Below are 18412 nucleotides of genomic sequence, written 5' to 3' on the forward strand. Positions count from 1 at the left end.
CACATTCTGTCTGGATGCTAAGCTTCCACAGACTTAGATCCAACTAAGCTTAACAAAACTTTACACTGCTCAAAGAGCTCTTTTTTTTGACAAAGTCAAAATTTTGACAAAGTCAAAATTAATCTCATCACCCTCTCACAGGCTCTTCCTGTTTAATATAACCAGCACTTCTAGCTCCCACTACCTGAGGCTCTCTAGGTAAACTGCTTCTCTGCCAGCCAATCAGGTGGTATCTCCATATAAGGAGCATGTTTTACATTTCCTTGTTGTTGCTAAGGCCAGCTTTCCAGTACCTTGAAAACACACTAACCCTTCAGTGTGCTCCTGGAATTATACATGATTTCCAGGTACAGAGATCAGTTCACCAGGAGAAAATGGCAATGTTGTATGGCAGATTCTGCATTGCACTCCACTAAAGTCTGACTCTCTCTGAACCCCCTGCCCTTCCTTGGGTTTCACCTTGAAAATCTCCAGGTATTTCTTAGTCTGGAGCAGGCAACCCTAGTTCTGCACAATGAAGGATGTTTTAATAATAGCTATATTTTCAGTGTTTTAATGTCAGCACTGCTTGTTTGTGATTAATAAATTGTAAACAAAGGAGTATAGAAGAAAGAGCAGGGGACGTGAATACATAGCTGTTCATAATTTATCTCCATCAGGGATTGTAGAGAGTGATGTGTTGGAATGCTTAAACCCCCCTGAGGTTCAGTTTGTAAATCGATCATCAGTTATGATGAACAGCCTCTGAGAACATTTTAAAATAATTACATTTTATCATGAATTCTAAACTGAGAGAGTGGACTTGACATTACCAGACTGTAATTAGAAGGATTTGGAATGAAACTTGAACAGGACCATGGAGTGTTAAGTTAAATATTAATGTTTGATAATTGTCGTATGTTAAAGAAAGTAAACCTTTTTGTTTAAAATTTACTTGTTGCAAACCCCTTCCAAGTTCTGCCCCACAGAACCCACAAGCTGTGGTTACACTATCATGGTGTCATACAGATCTATGCTTTTAACCCCCTTGACGCAGTATCCGGTACAGGGTCCACGTTTCTGAACATGTGTGCAAAACCGCATCTGTAACAACACTCGGGGTTTACTTTTTCTTGAACACGCATGGCCAAAAGAGCGTAGTCCACAGACCCATCCAATACCTGCATTTAAACACACAAACACAAACAGTGTTTTCTACACAACAGTGAACTTTTTCCTTTATTCAGCAATATTCATACAGAAGAGGGCACTCCGAATCCGCCGCACACAAACATACTAGTCAGTCCTGTTTTTTTCATCCTTAGTGTCCTTATGCATGTCGGGTTTCAGAACGACATGCTCATTCATTTCCTTCTTCGCTATAACCGTAATTTTTGACATAGCACGAGTCCCCTCGGGCCCTGAAGCGGCGGCGCTTCGGAATAATTTGATCAGTTCGCACCGACTACAGCACTCAGGATTCAGTTCTCCCTGATCAGCTTAGCCAATAATGTCAGATCCATGGCGCCCTGCCACACCTACGGTTTTGAAAACATTTTAAAAATACATTGGCTTTGGGTTGTAGACTTAACACACATCATGGCCTTTTTTCTTTTTGCATACTCACGTCGGGAAGTAGCTCCGTCACATAGAGAATCTTCTTTGCATCTACCTCCAAAGGGCCTGCCTGTTCCTCGGAGCGCATTGGCGTCGTTGGGGGTGTTGTTGGGGTGTCACCCTCATCTTCCTCAGAAGAAACCTCATGCTCCAAACTGTGACCAAAATCAGATTCATCATCCATACCCCGATTTTGATAAGAGGTTACCGTTTTCAATAATGGCAACAATTAGAGCAGAATTTGACACCCACCGCTTCCATAATATCGGCAAACTCATACGTTGCATAATACCTATTCATCTTTTCCTGCAGCTGCAAAAGAGAAAAACAGAACAGAGTGGTTTTTTCCCCACTACACACTTAAAAAACACCCACCACCACCCACCCTCCGGAATGCTTACCCGCTTTAACAAGTACTGAGCGCACACACTATTCTCCTTATTGTCAGATTCATTGCGTTGTGCTTGGAAAGGTGCCATTTTCTCGTAAATGGGCTCTTCTTCATGCTCTAGTTCTGCAGAAGTAGTAGCAATGCAGCACTCACATTCTCCTTCTCCAATGTATTTTCCATAAAGGACCCTAGCCAGCAACTATAGAAAAAATGCCTCAACCTGTTCCTCTTTCCCATATTTATACCGTATAACCTCTAGGTGTACATGTGGGGCCATGACACCCACACAGAGCTCTGATTGGTTGTTTTTCAAACGTGGAGAAGCGGGAAAAGCCGTTTTAATACATGACCTATAAGTACAGTTCACACCCATTTTATATAATGTAATGAAGTGTGTGAGTTATTTTTAGCTTCTGGCAGGATGTCAGATGTTGTTTTCCCATCCCTACGGTGGAAGGATGCTATGTGTATGTTGTGTGAATCTCTGCTGCTGGGATCATTGTATCCTTCTGTGCATTTTGGAAATGCATTCATTTCAGCTAGCAATTTTTGGGAAAGGGGGTGCATGAGCAAAACTCTCACAGTCTGGGGAATGAAAGAATATTTATTTATTTATTTATTGGATTTTATAGGCCGCCTCACCCCCGAAGGGCTCGCGGCGGCTCACAGTCATAACTATACTCAATAAAAGTTACATAGAAACATAACTATAAGTTAACCCGATAAAATGACACAATTACAGCACCAACAAATCTTTCAGCAGCAACAGATATATCAGAATTAAAGAAAACAAGGAAATAAAATCAGGTGCCCGATCTAAAAGCTGGGAGGGGAAGGACCAAACCCAAGATGGAAGTCATGGCCCTGCCAAGATGGAATATGGCAGCCTCATGGGGGGGGGGGTGGATCCGTGGCCAGCCCTGCCAAAAGCCCAGTGGAATAATTCCATCTTACAGTCCCTGTGGAATTCACCAAGGTCCCGCAAGAATAGCTGGAGGAAGGATGTTCCACCAGGCAGGGGCCAGAGCCATAAAGGCCCTGGCCTGGGTCGAGGCCAACCGCATCATTGAGGGACTGGAGCGGCCTATTGGGGACATAAGGGGTGATGCGGTCTCGCAGGTATGAGGGCTCCATGCTGCACAAGGCCTTAAAGCTCAATACCAACACCTTGAACACGATCCGGAACTCCACTGGAAGCCAGTGTAGGTGGGGCAGTACAGGAGTGATATGATCGGAGAAATCACCACCCGTCAAAAGCTGAGCCACCGCGTTCTGGACCAGTTTCAGCTTCCGGATCAAGCACAAGGGAAGGCCCGCATAGAGCAAATTACAGTAGTCTAACCTCGAGGTGAGCGTCGCATGGATCACAGTGGCCAGGTCGGACTGGGAGAGATAGGGAGCCAGCCGCCAAGCCCAGCAAAGATGGAAAAACGCAACTTGGGTAACATGGGCCACCTGACCCTCCATAGATAGCAAAGACTCCAGGCGGACCCTCAGGCTGCGGGCCAGGGACGTTGAGGCCAATGCGACCCCTTCCAAAACAGGCGGCTGAAAATCCCTCGGTCTCTCCCCCCGGCCTAGCCAAAGGACCTCCGTCTTCACTGGATTAAGTTTTAACCTGCTCTGCCTCAACCAACCAGCGACTGACTCCAAACAATGCTGTAGAGCCACAGGGACAGAGGCTGCTCCCCCCTCCATCAACAGAATGAGCTGGGTGTCATCTGCATATTGGTGACAGACCAGCCCAAAACTCTACACCAGCTGAGCAAGGGGTCACATGTAGATGTTAAATAAGAGCAGGGAGAGCAAAGCCCCCTGCAGGACCCCGCAGTTAAGCAGGGCCCTATGAGAGGCCTGATCCCTGCACCACACCTGCTGACCCCGACCCTGGAGAAATGAGGCAATCCACTGAAGGACAATACCCTGCACTCCAGAGGCAGCCAGGAGGTGGATCAAAAGGTCTGACCATATCAAACGCTGCAGTGAGATCAAGTAACACTAGCATTGCCGATCCGCCTCGGTCAAGCTACATGTGGAGTGTGTCTGTGATGGTGACGAGGACAGTCTCCGTCCCATGCCCAGCACAGAAGCCAGACTGAAAGGGATCGAGCACCGATGTGTCCTCCAGGAAGCCCTGAAGCTGCTCCAACACCACTCTCTCAATTCCCCAGAAACAAAAGATTCGAGACGGGGCAGTAATTGGCCAGATCACCAAAATCTAAGGGTGGTCTTTTCAAGAGTGGGCGAACCACTGCAACCCACCCGGAAACACCCTTGCTCAAGGGAGCTGTTAATTATATTTAACAGGTGGGGTCGTAACTCCTCCCTGCAAGCTTTTATCAGCCAGAAGGGGCACAGATCCAGAGGACAGGTAGTAGGTCTAACAGCAGCCAGGACCCTGTCAATATCAGACTCACAGAGCAGGGAAAACCGGTCCAAAGTTGGACCTGAAGACGGCGAAGGAGCCTCGAGTTCCCTTACTGTATCAAGTGTGGCTGGAAGGTCTCGGCGGAGTAGCATGACTTTATTAGCAAAAAAAGCTCTGGAATGCCTCACAGCCAATAGCCAATTGAGAATTTGTGGAACTCGCAACCTACAAAGTGAGGGACCGAACAATTCGAAATAGTTGTGCCGGGCGAGAGCTGGTAAATGTGAGAGAGGACAAGAAATAAGCTCTCTTCACCCTCTTAATCGCTCATAGGCCTTTCTATAACTTGTTCGTGCTACTTCGTTGCGAGACTTCCTCCATGCTCGCTTTAGCCGTCTGAGTTCCCACTTGATTTGACGCAGCTCCACGGTGTACCAGGGAGCTTGCCGTGAGCAGGGGCGCAGAGGACGCTTGGGAGCAATCACCTCGATGGCGTTGGAAAGCCTGGAGTTCCAGTCTGTCACCTGCTCATCAAGGGTGCCAGGGGGCTCAGGGTCCCACAGAGCATTCAGGAAACCATTCGGTTCCATAAGTCTCTGCGGGCGGACATAAATTGGTCCGTCGCCAAACAGGGTTGGCGCAGCAGATCCACCTGGATCTTCAAGGCAAAATGGTCAGACCATGGCACTCTGGTAACAGAGGATACGACCATATCCATACCTGCTCCAAAGATCACATCCACAGCATGTGACCGGCCGCATGAGTGGCACCAGAATTTAACAAGGAGAGTCCTAGTGTCGCCATGGATGACACTAGGTCCACCGCTGCTGAACATGAGGTGGTGTCGACATGCACGTTGAAGTCTCCCAAGACAATAAGCTGAGGGAAATGCAATGCCCACTCGGCCACCGCCTCCAGCAGCTGTGGCAGTCCATCCCCGGATGTGCTAGGCGACCGGTACACCAGGAAGACAGCCAACCTCTCCTGGGCCAGTCACTCCAGAGCGGCACACTCCAAGTCAGAGATCTGGGGACAGGGATTGCCCTGAGGGTGATCGAATCCTGGATGAACATCGCCACACTTCCCCCCAGGCCCTGTGTTCGAGGCTGGTGGACACAGGCGAAACCCAGGGGCGAGACCTTGCCTCATCGCCTCAACTTCTCACACCCAGGTCTCGGTGATACAAGCCAGGTCCATCTGCTGAGCCCCGAGAAAGTCCCGGAGCATCATAGTCTTGTTATTAATGGACCTGGCATTGATCAACACCAGGCTCGAAGCAGAGTATACCTGAGCCCCACAGCCCGCATTCCTCGGAATAGGACGGAGGCCAGAAGGGGGGTGAGCATAATCACATCTCCTCCCCCTTCTCTCATATGCAGAACAGGCTGTAAAACCATGAACTGCAAAAATCATTGGACTGTCTGGATTTAAAACACTGCGGTGGGAGGGAGAGAGACAGCTTTTTGTTTGTGCAGCAGGAGAAACAGGCTTTCCAGAGAAAGAGTGAGAAGGGTTTTTTTTTGGCTTATGCACTATGTGTTCTCCACAGAGCGTGTAAAAACGGGAGAAGTCCCCTTCTCAAACGTCGCATTCACTGTACCATCTTCGGGAAATGGGAAACTAGCATTTTGCTTTCTGATCTGTGCCCCAGACTACAGCCTCTTGCTAAAACACACACAAAACAGAAACCAATAAACAATTTCCACGCACAGCCCAAACAAACTCAAACTCATGTTTCAAAAAGCATTTTATAATCTTTTATTCATCTTTTATTCACCCTTTAATTCACCTTTAATTCACCCCTTTAATTCAGGAGGTGGGGCCGGAAATAGCTGTCAAGTTGTGAAAATGTGAACCTAGATACCCACTATCCCTACTAAGGCCAGCTGTGCAGAGGTAGGCGATAGCAAACCATTGGGAAGGTCTGGGGCCTGCAAAACCCTAAGTCTGCCTTGACCAGATGGCAAAAAGTTCAGGGCAAACTAAATAAACGAATGAAGCTGACTCTCTCCCCCAGTCTGGTTCCAAGGAGGTCGGGCAGGGCAGAAGGCAAGAAAGAGCCCCCCCTCTCTTTCTGTCAGGCTCTCGAATGTGGAAATAACAGAGACTGTAGGAAAGTCCTAAAGCAGTTTATTTCTACAACACGTAGAGTAACAGAGAAAGCTGAATCTAAGCTCTCCCGCTTAGATCCAGAGATTATATCCTTCAATCCCCCCATTTGATTCCTGCCAGTGTGTTTCACAAAGTGTATTACATTTGCACTACAGAGCTTCAAGAAACCTGGGAACGTTCGCACCTTCCCGCAGGAGGCCTGGCGCCAGGGAATTGCCAGGGAGGGGAGAGGGAAACAGGAAAGCATTTACAGGAAACATCTGCAATTCCCACACAGCAAGACATCTGGGCATTGACAGGCTGGGACCTAACACTTTCGCCCTTGGAACAAACAACCCTGAGTGGTTGTTAAGGGCCAGCTCTTTCCTCAGCGGAGACAAAATTTGAACCCAGGTCCTCTGCTGAGTTCGAAGACCCTCCGCGTGGCTCCTGCAGCAACCCGGCTGCCAGGTGGGTTCCACGCAAGAGCTGATGCGTCTCAGCGCCCCGGGCACTCCTCCCCCACCCGCAAGGAAGGGCGGGCGGGGCGGCCGCTGCTGCTGCGGCAGCTGTGCCGGTCGGCGCGAGCGATGGCGGCCGGCGGCCGGCAGGAGGCGCTGCGGCGCCGCTAGGAAAAGCGGAGGAGGGACCCCCCCCCCCGTCGGAACCCGCGCAGCAGCAGCAGCAGCAGCAGCAGCGCCCCTCCGCCCGCCCGCCCCCAACCAGCCAGCCAGCCGGGACCGCCCGAGCCGTGGCGGGGATGTCGAGGCGGGCCCCTTGCCCCGCGGCCGCCGGCGAGCACAGCAGCTGCTGAAGGAGCTCCAGGCCGCCCCGCCGGCTCCCCCCAGCTCCGCCGTGCCGCGCCCTTGGTCAGCCAGCCAGCCAGCCAGCCAGCCAGCCGGCCCCACCACCGCCCAGCCGCCCGACGGAGCCTCGCCCGCCCTGCGAGATGGAGTGAGTCGCGCTGCCTCTGCTGGTGGCACCCGGGCCCGGGGGTGGGGGTCTTCATTGCGAGGCTCCAGGGCGTCCCTGCTGCTGCCCCCTCGGACCTGTTGTTGCCCGCTCCAGGGCTGCTGCCTGCTGTCACCACCCATCCCCCACCCCGCGCCGGGTCCCTTTGCAGTGACTCAGGCGAATCTCGGGCTCCCCGGGCAGGGACAGGGGGGGGGGGGTGTCGCGCTGGGCTGCCCCCACCCTTCCATTCAAGACGGATGACTCCACTTGGATGACTCCACTGACCAGGGGTCGCGCCAAGGGCTGCCAGGCGGGGCCTTCTGGAAAGGGGGGGTCGTTCTTTTGACACCTTTCATGAGAGAGGGCTCCCCTCCCCTCCCCCCGCTCCCGACTGATGGCGCTGGTTGGAGCTATTGTTAAACTGCAAAAATTGAAAGAAGAAAAAGAACAGGGCCGGGGGTTGAAAACAAGGTGTCTGGTGTTGTTGAAGATTCAGACCCCTTAGAGGAGCCGCGGGCGCCGGGCGGCAGGAGGGGCGCGTGTGTGTGGCCCCCCCCCCCCCCCCATCTCTGGGCTGTGCTTTTTTATGGCCTGGGTATTTTAAGTGCTGCTGTGCAAAACAAGGCCCCCTCCCCCAGATTTCTTACAGGTTGGTCTTACAGTGGGAGGCATTTTAATGCTGGATCAGAATCTTTCCCCTGTGCCAACAGGCCTGCAAAGTTGGGAGACCACCAGACCTCCTTCCTCTAGGGTGAAATCTTGCCTGGAGTGTTTACAAAAGCGGGGGTGGGAGTGGAATGTGAATTGGGCTTGCTGTTCGGTTGCCAACCCCCCACCCCCCCTCCAATAATGCACAAGGATTGTGTTTTCTCCAGAAACCTCTGGTAGGAATTGCTGGTGCCAAGAGGACCTGTGGTGGGGGGGGACGCAGGGGGCTACTCAACCAGGCTGTCGGAGCATGCCAGCTAGCTGGAGTGAATTTCAGCCAGGATTTTCTTTCCAGTGGTTTCTGTGATCACATGTGTTGCCATTCCATTCCATGCTGACCCTTCCCCTTCTGCCAGGAAAACATTTGTGAGCATCTATTCCCCCCCCCCCCACTGTCTTGGTTCAGCTGTGTTTGGCTGGTGGTTTTAATTGCCTCTGCTTTAGCAAATACAATTGCCTCTGCTTTAGCAAATACAAAATGCATTCGTATCGATGTTGTCCGCCCAGTTGCCGCAGGGCAGAGTCAAGTTGGGATCTAGGTTCAAGTCCTGCTTCCTCTGTGTGCTGGCTCAGTGGCCTCAGTGGCCTTCAGCTGGTGGCTGGCCACTCCAGACATTCAGGAGGAATTACAAGAGAGAAGAGACTTGTGTGAATTAATGAGTGTGCAGTTGGGTAGTGTCCAGTTCACTCTCTCACACTCCATTTGCATGCAACGCTCACACTTTGCACTTTTGAGATGACTCAAAATCTGGCTTCCACAGGCTTGAAGTCTCCAGTCCACCGAAATGGCACATTTTTTACAATATGTAGCTAAGGAGATATCACAAACTGTGGCTGGACTTTAGTTTGGGGTTTGAATCTTGGATGACTCCATCTGATTTGCTGTTTCCCTAGTGAAGCTGTGAGTCCTCTGCTTGCATTCATTTGTCTCCAAGCAGTCCCTGTTGTAAATGCCTTGAAAAGATTAGCCTGCCCTAGCTTTGCCAGTTGGTGAACAGATACTCTGCCCAGGGGTCTGGAGGTGCTCTCTTGCTGAGAACGATTTCAGGTGGCTGGCAATGTTGGTTTGCACTAGAAGAGCAAGATTCAAGTACAGAAACCCTTCAAAGAGCAAGAAAAATTTCCAGGATGTAAGCTTCCAAACTTCAAAGCTCTGATGACGGAGGGAGCTTTGATTCTCAGAAGCTCATACCCTGGAAATTGTATTGACTTTTAAACTGCTACTGGACCCGAATCTGGGTCAGAACTGCCTCTGAAGCATTGCAGGTCAGAACTGCCTCTGGAAGCTGACAGGCCCCTGGCCCCAAGGAGCATGCATTTGAGATGAAACGCCAGAGAATCCACTCGCATCAGAGAATCGCCTTTCTGGGGAAGCTGCCTGACAAAAGGAGATCAGTATCTCAGTCAACAAAATCCTGTGTTTGGATCAGCAACTGCCAGAAGTCTGCAATGGGGGTCCCTCCTGTCGTCTGAGCCCTCCCTGCTGGGTCCCATTCTCAGCAGTGGGCATAAAACAAGGCGGTTCTTAATTGTGGCTAGATCTCAGCGGGATTCTGCGTTGGCCCCTGGGACCCCACCCTTTCCCAGGCAAGCAGCTGCCCTGGCACTTGCAGGAAGTACCCAAGCAGCCAATTCTCTAGCAGCAAATTTGCAAAACACATCCTCCCTGGATTGTTTGCCTGAGCCATATTTCGAAAATGCAGTGAGATGGGTTTCCAGCTTGTTGACCCCTGACCTCCAGGCTGAATTTCTGTGTGGGTGTCAATGCCAGCCACCACCTAAGAAAGATATCAGTCCAAGTCCTGCTTTTAGTTGCCAGGATTCAGCACTGAAGGGGGGCAAGCAGAGGTGTGTGTGTGGGGGAATGGCACCTGGGACAACTCCTGCTCTGCCCCCCCATGCCCCACTTACCTTAGCCGGCGGGAGCTTGCTGCAGGCTGCCCCACAGCCCAACCCTGCCAGGTTGCCCTTTCAGCTGGCGGATCCTCCAGGCTGCTCCTTTGGCCAGTGGAGGCTCCTCCAGGTGAAGGAACAGCCTGGCGGGGTGGGCCCATGGGGAGGGGTGTGGGGGCAATTCTCTGCCCCCCACATGACCAGCTGGCATGTGCCCAGGGACATGTGACCCCACATGTCCCCGTGAACACTCAACTTCTGGTGGCAAGTGGGCATGAGGTGAACTACATGTATTTATTTAAATGTTTAGATCCTGTCTTTCTATAATCTATATCCAAGGCAACTCACAAATAATGACAATAATGTGACCATAAACATATATAATAAAGCAAACATTTAAAAGAGTTTATTGACAGGACAATGCAATGCTAAGATTGAAACATTATAACAATAAAACTAATTGGCAATGAATATTAATCATCCACGTACACAATACTAAACCTATAATAACTCACTTATTAAACACTCTGTTGTTAAAATTATCAGAGGTTAGAAGCTGCATGGAATAAGAAAAAGGGTCTTGGCCGGGCTACAGGTGATCAGGCAGGGAGCCAGCCAAGTTTTATTTGGGGGGGGGGAGCCCACTCAGGGGCATAGTGGTTAAGTGCAGGCAGACTCTAATCTGGTGAACTGAGTTTGTTTTCCCTGCTCCTCCACATGAAGCCTGCTGGGTAACCTTGGGACAGTCACAGTTCTCTCAGGACTCTCTCAGCCCCACCTGCCTCACAAGGAGTCTGTTATAGGGAGAGGAAGGGAAGATGAGAGCCGCTTTGAGACCCTTTTCAGTTAAGGAAAGCTGGGTATATATTTTATTTATTTATTTTATTTATTTATTGGGTTTATAGACCGCCCTCCCCCGAAGGGCTCATATATCCAAACTCTTCTGCTTTGTCTTCTTCAGAGTCTAGGCACAACCACCAAAAAGACTCTCTCTCAAGTCCCTGCCAAATGAACAGGTGGGATAGAGAGGAAACCTTCCCTAGATGACCTTACTAAACAGGCAAGTTTGTATAGAAGTAGATGGCCCTTCAGTCCAAATACTGTATTTTTTAGAACCAGCGTGATGTACTGGTTAGGAATGGTGGACACTGATCTGGAGAACCGGGTGTGATTCCCCACTCCCCCATGAGTGGCAGACGAATCTGGTGAGCCAGGTTTGTTTTCCCTGCTCCTCCACATGAAGCCTGCTGGGTGACCTTGGGCTAGTCACAGTTCTCTCTCTGAACTCTCTCATGGTTGGTTGAATCAAGATGGTTTAGAAATATAAGATAAATCCATGCACATCTATGCCCACCATCTATGCCATGCATGCTGCATGGAGCCCCCATGTGTCAGAGGCAGTCTACCTCTGAATACCAGCTAATGGGGGGGGGGGGATTATCAGCAAGGAAGTGCCATCCCCTTCATACCTTGGTTTTGAATGATCAGTAAGTATTTCCCAGTGGAAGCCCAGCGGCTTTTACTCTGATTTAGCAAGGCAGGACTTTAGAGAAGGGGTGTCCAACTCTGGCGCTTCAGATGTTCATGGACTACAATTCCCATCAGCCAACTGGCCATGCCAGCAGGGGTTGATGGGAATTGTCGTCCATGAGCATTGGAAGCGCCAAAGTTGGACACCCCTGCTTTAGAGGCATCTTCTCTGGCTATTAGCCATGATAAATGCTCAAAGGCAGTTTGCCTCGGGCTGCTGTAATCTCTGGGTCAAGCCAAAGTGAGTGTCTGTTGCCTCTGTGACTTGTGTGTGGATTCTGGCTGTCTCCTATTGGAAGAGAGTCTGAGAGAGATTAACTTTTGGTCTGATTTGGTAGTGTGCTTCATATGCTCTTACATAAAGCCCTGTCCAATTTCTTATACGATTAATAGCAGTAATCAGAGGTGATTAGGTATTAATTAATAACAATGCTAACAAACAAACACCCTGTCGGGTGGGCTAAATTGAGAGAGAAAGAGAGAGAGAGAGAAAGGCTGACCAGCTAGTTCCATGAGGGTGGGAGGGTTTGAATCTGTCTCCCAGCTCCAGCTTGTTGACCATTACTCTATACTTGTTCTCTAATAATAATGTAGCACTTAGATCTTCCGAAGTACTAAATGTTTCCAAACATGTATTTATTCCACCAGACTATTCAGAATTGCAGTCCTTGTTTCATCCCATTTTTCTCTAAAACTGTCCTGCAAAGTAGGGCAGGGTGGCAGATGATGTTGGGCTTGGATTCTAGCCAATGGGGATTATGTTTATAGACAGCCCCTGGGCCATGTGCCACATCCCACAGAGGAGAACACCACCCTCTTCTCACCTGTAGTTGCAAACATTTAAAGTAATAAATTAATAAAGTAGAGGTCCTCTGAGCATAATACTTGTTTATCAACATCCATACCCTAATACAATCTCTGGTTGAAGGAGCAGAACTTAACTAATCTTGATTTGATAAACTGCACAGTAACCACATCACTCTCACCAAGTCTTGCGCTGGTATTAGGCATCAGCTCACTTTCATACCTGTCTGGGCATCTTTTGAACTCAGGTCTCTTCATTAAAGAACAACTTCCCATTTGTGACATCACTCTGATGCTACAAAAGGCACATGTAGACAAAGAACAGGGTCCCCAACTTTTTTGTGGGCACCTTTGGAATTCTGACACGGGGTGGTGGGCGGAGCCCCAAAATGGCTTCTGTCAGGGGAGGAGCCAGCCCCAAAATGCTAGGGAGTAACATCAAGCAGCTTGATTCTTTGGGTAACTTGTCAGCATCTCAGGCAACAGCTCTGTCCAACAGGATGCCTTTTAAAATGTTTTCTTGCAGGCAAATAGCTTATCTTCAGTCATGCAGTGAAGATCCTTGTGCTGTGGTGGCAGCTGCTACCAAAGCAACATTAAGAAACTCCCCTGCACAGCCAGACAAATCTCTGTTGGCCAGTCAGAAGCCTTGCTGAGCAAATGCCTTATCTGGCCACCCCACCCCCCACCCCCGCTTCTAAAGACGTCTGGTGGGCTGTGAGTTTCCCCACACTTATAGGCACAAGAAGTCTGAACTGCCATCCCTGATTCTCGTCCATTTGGTGGAGTAGGCAGGGAGTCAACCAAATTGTGCTGGGGCTGCCAAGGTCCCTCCTGGCCACTGGGAGAGGATGGGGGAGGTATCCAGATCCAGGCTGGGAAGCTCCTGGGGATTTGGAAGGCAGGGGGAACCTGGACCTGGGGAGGGGAGGGACTTCTGTGGGTCACCCTCCAAAGAATCTAGTTTTGGCACTAGTCTGGAGATGCGCTGCAATTCTGGGGGATCTGTTGGTCCCATCTGGGGACTGGCGCCCCTATACAGTGCAGAGGAAGTGGAAAGAAGAAAGGGGGGGGGGTTTCCTGCCACTTGCTGCAGGCCTTCCTCCAAGGGGGTCTCCCATAGAATTCAGGAAGCTGGGTGACCCCACATGACCCCGTGAGCACTCCGCCTCTGCCCTAGAGTCCACCTTTCTCCAGGGGAACTCGTCTGTGCTACCCGAAGATCAGTCGTAATAGTGAGAGATCCCCAGCTCCCACCTGGGGGTAGTCGGCCCTACATGGCAGAGGAATCTGCAGCTGGTGTGCGAAGGCTCTCTGGACCCTTTCACTGCCTGCCTCTCTTTTTCTGAGGCTTCTGGTCCAGCAAAGAAGCCAGAAATACAGAAAAAGAGGAAGGCGGGGCCAGAAGAACTTGACGGTGCGTTAGAAGCAAGGAGAGAGAGAGAGAGAGAGGAAGGAGGAGAAGGCCAAGAGAAAATTGATGCCATTAATATTTGATGGGAAAGACTGAGAAGGAGGGGCCTGCTTCCAGGAGTGGGAGGAAATTGTCTTCTGAAAGCCTTTCATCTTTTCCTCCATTCAGCAGACCGCTTCCAAGCATCCTTATGAATGACAGGCTCTGGAAGGATAGCCGAGTCTTTGGGTTCTGCTTCATCCTCCTTCTTCCAGGTGGGAGGACTTCTGCCCCAGTTGTCCTTGCACATGAGTAAAACTCCATCTACCTCAGACAGACTTCTTTCCCAAAGAACAGGCTCAGGACCGTCCTCGCAGCTGAAGGAAGGAAGGAAGGAAGGGAGGGAGGGAGGGAGGGAGGGAGGGAGGGAGGGGAGGGAGGGAGGGAGGGAGGAAATGAGTGATGCAGCTGGTATCTTGCAAAGGGTACATCTAGCTAGCATCTGACATCTTGAAAGGTCTGCCTTGCTTATTCCAGTTGGTGGCGGCCTCATTTTCACATCAACTTATTGAAAAGCTGGCTGCTCATGCCTACACTAAAGCACTGAGGCAGTCCATTTAGCCCAACCTCCTTTCCCCAATCATTGCCAGTCAGATGTTTCTAGGAAACCACAGATTCATGGAAGATGCCACACTCTCCTGTTGTTAATTACCAGAGGCAATTAGAGGTAGACAACCCTTGGACTTGGAGACTCTGTTTAGCTGTCATAAGGACAGTGAAAGAATCCAGATGGATCAGACAAAAGATCTGGAAAGTGCACAAGCAGAGAGAAGGAGGAAATCACCCTCCCTTGTTATTTACTCTACTACAAAATGGTAGATTGCCTGAGAACATGGAGGCTCACAGTTTCAACTGCAAGCATCAAACTGGCAAGACCAGATGATTTTTAAAAGCAGCCCATGGAGGGCCTGTGTGGTCTGGCTTTGTTTTCTAACCTCGAGGTGAGCGTCAACTGGGATTTGCTTCTGCCTGCTAATTGGGAGGGGGGGCAGCTCTGCTGTGGGAACTGTGGAGAAATGGAAACAGCAACAAGGATGAAAAGCAAACCCTGTTGTTCCCAGTCAGGGGTGTGGAGAGGAAAGTCGCCTGGCCTTTCTCTCAGTCATGGAAATAAAAATGCCCCACAGCAGCACTCAGGGAAAATATTTTGCAAGTCAGCTGAGCAGCGGAATCAGGCGTTTGGGAGAGGAAGTGAGGTTACACCCAGACCCTGCAGAGATTCAGTACTGTCCAGTAATCTCTTGCTGGGATGAAGGCAGGCTATGCCTCCTTTCCAAAGGGGGGTGGTGCACTCTGCATGTGCCCAGAGGAAATAATTTAAACAAAAATCAGAGGGGGGGGGAGTTTTAAATCTGCAAAATTTAAATTGGTATCACTCTTGCTTTAAAAATGTTCAATCTTCCCAGTGATGAATGGACTTTGCAAACAGCCCTCCCACCAAGAAGCATCCAAGTGCTGAAATAGTGAAACAGATGTGTGAGGAGGTAGCAGGATTGTGCACTTTTATAACTGAAGAGCCAAACAACAAATAGTGAAATTTCAGAGCAAAAGACTGACAAACAGCCGCGATGAATGAACATGAGGATGTCCATATGCTTAACTGAAAATATGCAACTTTATTGATAATCAACATGTTGATTAATAATCTATAAAGCTGCTGCAGCCCAAACGAGAGCGGCTGTGAATCCATTATTAAGTGGCACACACAGAGTCTGACAGACAGCCATGTATGTACACAGGAGCTCAAATGGGTTTTGTGCACTGGCATAAATCTGCACGTAGTTTGCATTTGGGCTACTGGCAACTGTTCGCTTCTCTCATTTCCCCCTTTAGAAACCTTCTCCAAGCAACCCTTCAGTCTCGCCTTTGCCTGACCTACCCATCCAACACAGCTTTCCGATTTCATTTTTTAAGAGCTGTGTTTGGTTCCCTAGGATGGCTCTGGAGCCATCAGTTGGAGGAGATCGCCTATTTCTGAACCTGGAGGTTCTGTTCTGCTAAACTTGAAAGAGGCCAAGATCAGGGCGTCTTCCCTCGTAGGGTCAGAGTACAGAACCAGGGGGTGCCCTGGGTCCATTCTCCACTGTCATCTTCACTCGGAGAAAGAGAATATTCCCTCTTTCACTTTCTGGCTGTAGTTTGGTTCTCTGATTCCCGCTGTGGACCCGGGAGTTGCGTTTGTATTGTGTAGTCGTGGTTTGTGCTGCTTTGATGTGGGATTTAAATGTGAGGCATGCTGGTTTATTGATGTGCACGCCAGGTTAAAAATACAAACATTTTGTGGGGGGAAACAGCAAATGTGACAAAACAGAAAAGTGTCACCAAAATAAAGATTTGATTTGACTGAGAAACAAAATAGAAATAAGGATTTTTGGGGAGGCAGGTGCATTTCAGTCGTGCCTCCGTCTTCTACGCAGGCAGCTCCCCTCTTGTGCCAAGCAACAGAGAGTCTGCCCAGCGTCGACAGACCTGCTCCCTCGCATGCTCACTGGCTGCGTGCTGCGCGGCTGTCCACTGTCTCTTTCCATCACCATGGCCCTGCCTGCTGACTGGGCCAGATCCGGGGTGTGGTGTGTTGGTTGTTGCCTCCCCTCACCTATGCCGTGGCAGAAGCTGGCTGCCCAGTTCTGTCTTGTCGCTGCAAAGGAGTCTCTTAGTAGTAATGTATAATGCTCAAGGGACAGGAGGTGGGTGCTTAGGATGATGCTGTCATGGCAACCGAGATTAGCCAGGCAACGAAGATGCTCAGGGGATGATGGCAAAGATGCGACCTGAGGTGAATCTTGCCTTACAAATAAGTATCCCCAGAGGTGCCTTGTGTGGGAGGTGGTGGTGGCTGGGCTCAGCAGCCTCTTACGCACCCACACCCTCCCATGCTTGTTTTCACAAACACAGATTCTCTTTCTTCTTCACCATATTCTGGTGCAGCTCTGGCTGATATCCACAATGTCATTTTTCTTCAGCAGGGATTTTCTCACCCCTCTCTCTCTTTCTCTTTCTCTTTCTCTTTCTCTTTCTCTTTCTCTTTCTCTTTCTCTCTCTCTCTCTCTCTCTCTCACACACACACACACACTCACACTCACACACAAACACACACCCTGTTGAGGGAATCAGATCGACATGCTCTTCCCTTTGGCACCATTTTCTGTTTGCTCATGCCCCCTCCCCCCATTAAAATGAGCATGTATTGTCAGTGGTCTTTTTTGCATTGATTGCTCATGAGTAGGACAAAAGAAGCTGGAACTTCACTGGAAAATCGGAAGCCTGACCGGAAAAGCAAAACGCCTGGCAATCTCTGGCCTTCAGAAAATTTCCCTCTCCTGGTAGAGGGCCAGGGCCCCCCCATCCCCCCAGTGGATTTTGGGTGTGTGACTTTGGAGCTGGACCAATCAATCCCCAGAGTCTGTCCTTCAGCTCAGGAGCTTTTCCAGCAAGTGCAACAGGCTACTGTGAAGGAGCTTTTGGACAGAAGACGTTCGGAGGCCAAATCCCACCTTGAGAGGCTCCACCATGCTGTTCTACACCTGAGCTACTTTCCCCCAAGTGGAGACATGACCCAAGACCTCTTTAACCCCTTCTCCCCCAGTGTGGTGAAGATATTGGCTCTTCTGCCAGAGGTGTAGCTCCAAGGGGGTGGGTGGGGTGGGGTGTGACAAGGGCGCACCAGGCACGTGTCCCTGTGTGGGTGTGGTAAGGGCATTCCAGGGGTGTGGCAGGGGAAGGGCCCAGCATCCGGGCATGGCCCATCTGCCCCATGGAAAGGGGAAGGAGGGGGAGGCGTGACATGCAAAGGGAGGGGAGTGAGGGAGGGGAAGGGGTGGCATGCAAGGGAGGGGAGGGAGGGGGAGGGCCCCGGCATCTGGACATGGCCCACCCACCCCACGGAAAGGGGAGGGAGGGGGAGGGGTGGCATTCAAGGGAAGGGGAGGAACGGAAGGGAGGGGAGGGAAGTGAGTGAGGGGTGGCATTCAAGGGAGGAGGGGAGGGGGGCATCCACCTTGCATGCTGTTTGTCAGGGGAATGGCAGTAAGCAACTGGGATGCCCAACTCTCCTCCACCAGGGCAAGTACCCCAGGGAGGGCAAATCCACTGGCATGGTCTTGTGCTGCTCCCAAGGGTGGATTCCTGCCCCCGCCCCCCCTCCCGTGGATGGGGCCATAAGTTTTCAAGGTGTTTTATATATATTTGTTCCCAATGCTCCTTAAAACAGCCCTGTAAAGCAGACTGTTTTTATCATTGCTGAGAAGGGGACTGAGAGGTGGTGGATGTGCCTACTTCATGAGTCCTTGGCCGAGGCCAGATTTCAGCCAGTTGGCAGTTTCTGTCCCCTCTTGCTTTTGTCCCGGGAATACATGAAAAAGAGGTCCCTGAGCACAGGGAGAGTTTTTGGCTTTCTGTCTTTCCAAAGACTTTAGTGTTGGGGAAGCTATTGCTATCTCCTGTTTGGAAGGCCCACGGACCTGTCCCTGTTCCATTTTATTTCCTGGACCTTTGCACAATGCTCAAGACTTGCTTCCCTTTGGGTAGTTCTTCAATTCAGACTTCCCCCTCCCCAGAAGCCCAGAGTGCTGCTGAAATGGAGCTGGGGATTTCTCTGCCCCAGCTTTATCACAAGAGCTCGGAT

At 50.4% G+C, this 18412-nt stretch overlaps 1 protein-coding gene across 1 annotated transcript in view; it reads left to right on the forward strand.

Moving 5' to 3' along the window:
* Window positions 1-7156: 7156 nt before the first annotated feature.
* PALM (paralemmin) overlaps window positions 7157-18412 on the forward strand; it is a 54020-nt gene continuing 42764 nt past the window's right edge. Inside the window, exon 1 of the mRNA XM_048495858.1 lies at window positions 7157-7400. Within this exon, the coding sequence (XP_048351815.1) occupies window positions 7396-7400 (5 nt within the window). The 5' untranslated portion in view covers window positions 7157-7395. The remainder of the gene's footprint in view (window positions 7401-18412) is intronic.

This window comes from Sphaerodactylus townsendi, linkage group LG05 (genome assembly GCF_021028975.2).
Source record: "Sphaerodactylus townsendi isolate TG3544 linkage group LG05, MPM_Stown_v2.3, whole genome shotgun sequence".
In the NCBI taxonomy this organism is placed as follows: domain Eukaryota; kingdom Metazoa; phylum Chordata; class Lepidosauria; order Squamata; family Sphaerodactylidae; genus Sphaerodactylus; species Sphaerodactylus townsendi.